Source organism: Trichomycterus rosablanca, chromosome 16 (assembly GCF_030014385.1).
Source record: "Trichomycterus rosablanca isolate fTriRos1 chromosome 16, fTriRos1.hap1, whole genome shotgun sequence".
Classification (NCBI taxonomy): domain Eukaryota; kingdom Metazoa; phylum Chordata; class Actinopteri; order Siluriformes; family Trichomycteridae; genus Trichomycterus; species Trichomycterus rosablanca.
In genome coordinates this window covers 30,551,528-30,554,027 of record NC_086003.1, presented here as the reverse complement: position 1 = coordinate 30,554,027, position 2,500 = coordinate 30,551,528, and the positions used below count along the sequence as shown (strand labels likewise).

Here is a 2,500-nt window from a genome sequence, read left to right as displayed (position 1 = left end):
GGGTGGCTCTCGTTCCTCTCGATCTCTGTAGTTACCCGGAGAACGGCGTGGTGGAGCTGAGTGCCGGAGACGTCCGTCCTCGAGCTCGGACGCTGCTGCGGTTTGAGCAGCTGGAGGTGGGTCAGGTGGTGATGGTCAGCTACAACCTGGAGATTCCTGAGGAGCGAGGCTTCTGGTACGATGCCGAAATCACCGCGCTCAACGACGTCTCCAGGACCAAGAAGGAGGTCCGGGTCAAAATCCTGCTCGGGTAAGAACCCCCATCCTCACCTCGTTGGTCTCTGTTCCTGCAGTTCAGGGGACGCGCTCCTAATGAGAAACGCTACCTGATAAACCGTGAAAGATTAAGACTGTAGTGAACATCTACACCAGGTCAGACTACAGAGAGCCACGCACTGCTCTCCGTTATTCATCTCAGTGCAGGGCTTCGACCAGCCAGCAGAGGCCGCTGTTACACCAGCAATGAAGAATCCTTTAGGTCTGCGCTCTTTCATACACAGCCGGTCTGTTTAGGCGCCCGGCTGGCTGAGATTTGAGCTCGAGACATCAGCGGTGGTGGGTTAGCGTGTTAGAACACCGTGCCACCCGAGTGCCCACGCCACCCGAGTGCCCACGCCATCCTTCTGTTTAACGCTGTTCTGTAATGATTCGGCAACCGAGGACACTGATTGCTGCAGATTCCTGCTTGATAAAACACTTCACCTGCTCACCAGTCCAGGATTTATGTCGTCAGGTATTGTACTTGTCAGTAGGAAACAGGTTTGGACTGCAGGCGGGCCAGTCTAGCGTCTGCGCTCTTACCATGCAAACACACAGTTGTTAGATGTGCAACAGCATTTCTGGATGAAACTAGTGGGTTTGTAATGTGACTGAGGCAGTGCTAGCTCAGTGGTTACAGTAGTGGAGTACTAATCAGAAGGTTGCCGGTTCAAGCCCCACCACTGAGCAAGGCCCTTAACCCTCAACTGCTCAAATGTAAGTCACTTTGGATAAAAAAGCGTCCGCTAAATGCCGAGAATATAAATGTGTTGAATAAAATAATTTTACCACTTAATAATGTAGCAGATTCCTATTGGTTCATCACCTCACATGTGGTTGATGTTTCCTCTGATTGGTTGGTTTGCAGAGGTCCGGATGATGTGATTGGTGACTGTAAGCTGATCTTTCTGGACGAGATCTACCGCATTGAAAAACCCGGAGCTCCTCCTCTGTCTATCACTGACGGACAGTTCAAACGTAGGATCTCACACACACACACACACACACACACACACACACACACACACACATTCCCAAAACTATGAGCACACTAATACTCATTTAATCAGAGCTTTACAGAAGCCTAAGACGTTACATAACATTCGTAGACCTGTAATAACAGTGTAGGATTATAAATCAGTCCTGCAGGATCTAATGTGTGTTTTTTATTTCTGTGGTGTATAGATGCTTCATCTTTTTCCCCAGATTTGTGGCACATGTTGCAGCTTTTTTTTTTTCCTTTAAAGCACAACGCTGAAATAAACCAGAATATATTTTTGTTATGGAGCCCAGGTCATCCATGACTGGAGGCTGATTGCTGATTGGTGCTTTCTGGGTTGGACGGATGGCATTCCTGTTTTCTTTGTCCGATCAGGTGTCGTCTGTAGGTTCATGTTCCACCCAGTGAGAGAAAGTGTGAAAGCTAATGGAATTTGATCGGTAACTCGGTGCATGATGATCAAAATAGAAAAGAAAAGTACAGCGGTACCCTGAAACTGGACTGGTTTTTAAGACGTTGAGTTTCGAGGTATTTTTCCTTATAAGGATGTTTGGGGAACCTGTTAATGCGTCCATGGTCCCGTGGAGCTGCAGATATTTTAGTCTCATGTAAAATAATGAGGTTGTTTTTGACACTTAAACACTGAAAATAACACAAATATAATATAAACACACTGAAATACAATTACTAACAGTTACACATCAATAAAAATACGATAAAAGCTGCACTTTAGTTTTACTTCTTTATTGTTTCTTGACGCTTCTTAATGCTGGAGATGCTTGATGTTGGAATACTGTATTCCCTTCAGCACCAGCGCATTCACATGAGAAGCTGTGCCGTTATTTCCTATGAAGTGTGACAGCGGTGCACAAAAGTAGTAAAACAGCGAGTGAGGAATGTGATTAGTGGAGGAACTTATGAGCAGTAATAATGAAGAGAAGTTTAGTGCTCCTGTCTCCTTCTTTTACTACATTAAACCACGTTAAGCTTTATTTATAACCAGAAGCGTTTTAGACTCTGGGAGAAGCTGATTCTGATTCTCATCGTTTCTCAGAAGCTGGAGCTGTAACACAAGTTTAAAAGTGAAACAGGGAGGAGAATCCAGATAAACACAGATACACGTGGAGCTGTAACCCTGGATCTGCACCTTATTCCACACTGATGCAGATTCAGATCAGATTCACACGCTGGTGAGGGTTTACTGATCAAGACGAGCGCCGAACAAAGCAGCAGTTTATTGTT

The 2,500-nt window shown here is 45.6% G+C and overlaps 1 protein-coding gene across 2 annotated transcripts in view; it reads left to right on the top strand.

The window, feature by feature from the left end:
• LOC134330537 (E3 ubiquitin-protein ligase UHRF2-like) overlaps positions 1-2,500 on the top strand; it is a 38,790-nt gene that overhangs the window by 24,349 nt on the left and 11,941 nt on the right. For both annotated transcript variants that reach the window (XM_063011713.1, XM_063011712.1), the window contains exons 4-5: positions 32-250; positions 1,127-1,236. In XM_063011713.1, the coding sequence (XP_062867783.1) occupies positions 32-250; positions 1,127-1,236 (329 nt within the window). The remainder of the gene's footprint in view (positions 1-31; positions 251-1,126; positions 1,237-2,500) is intronic.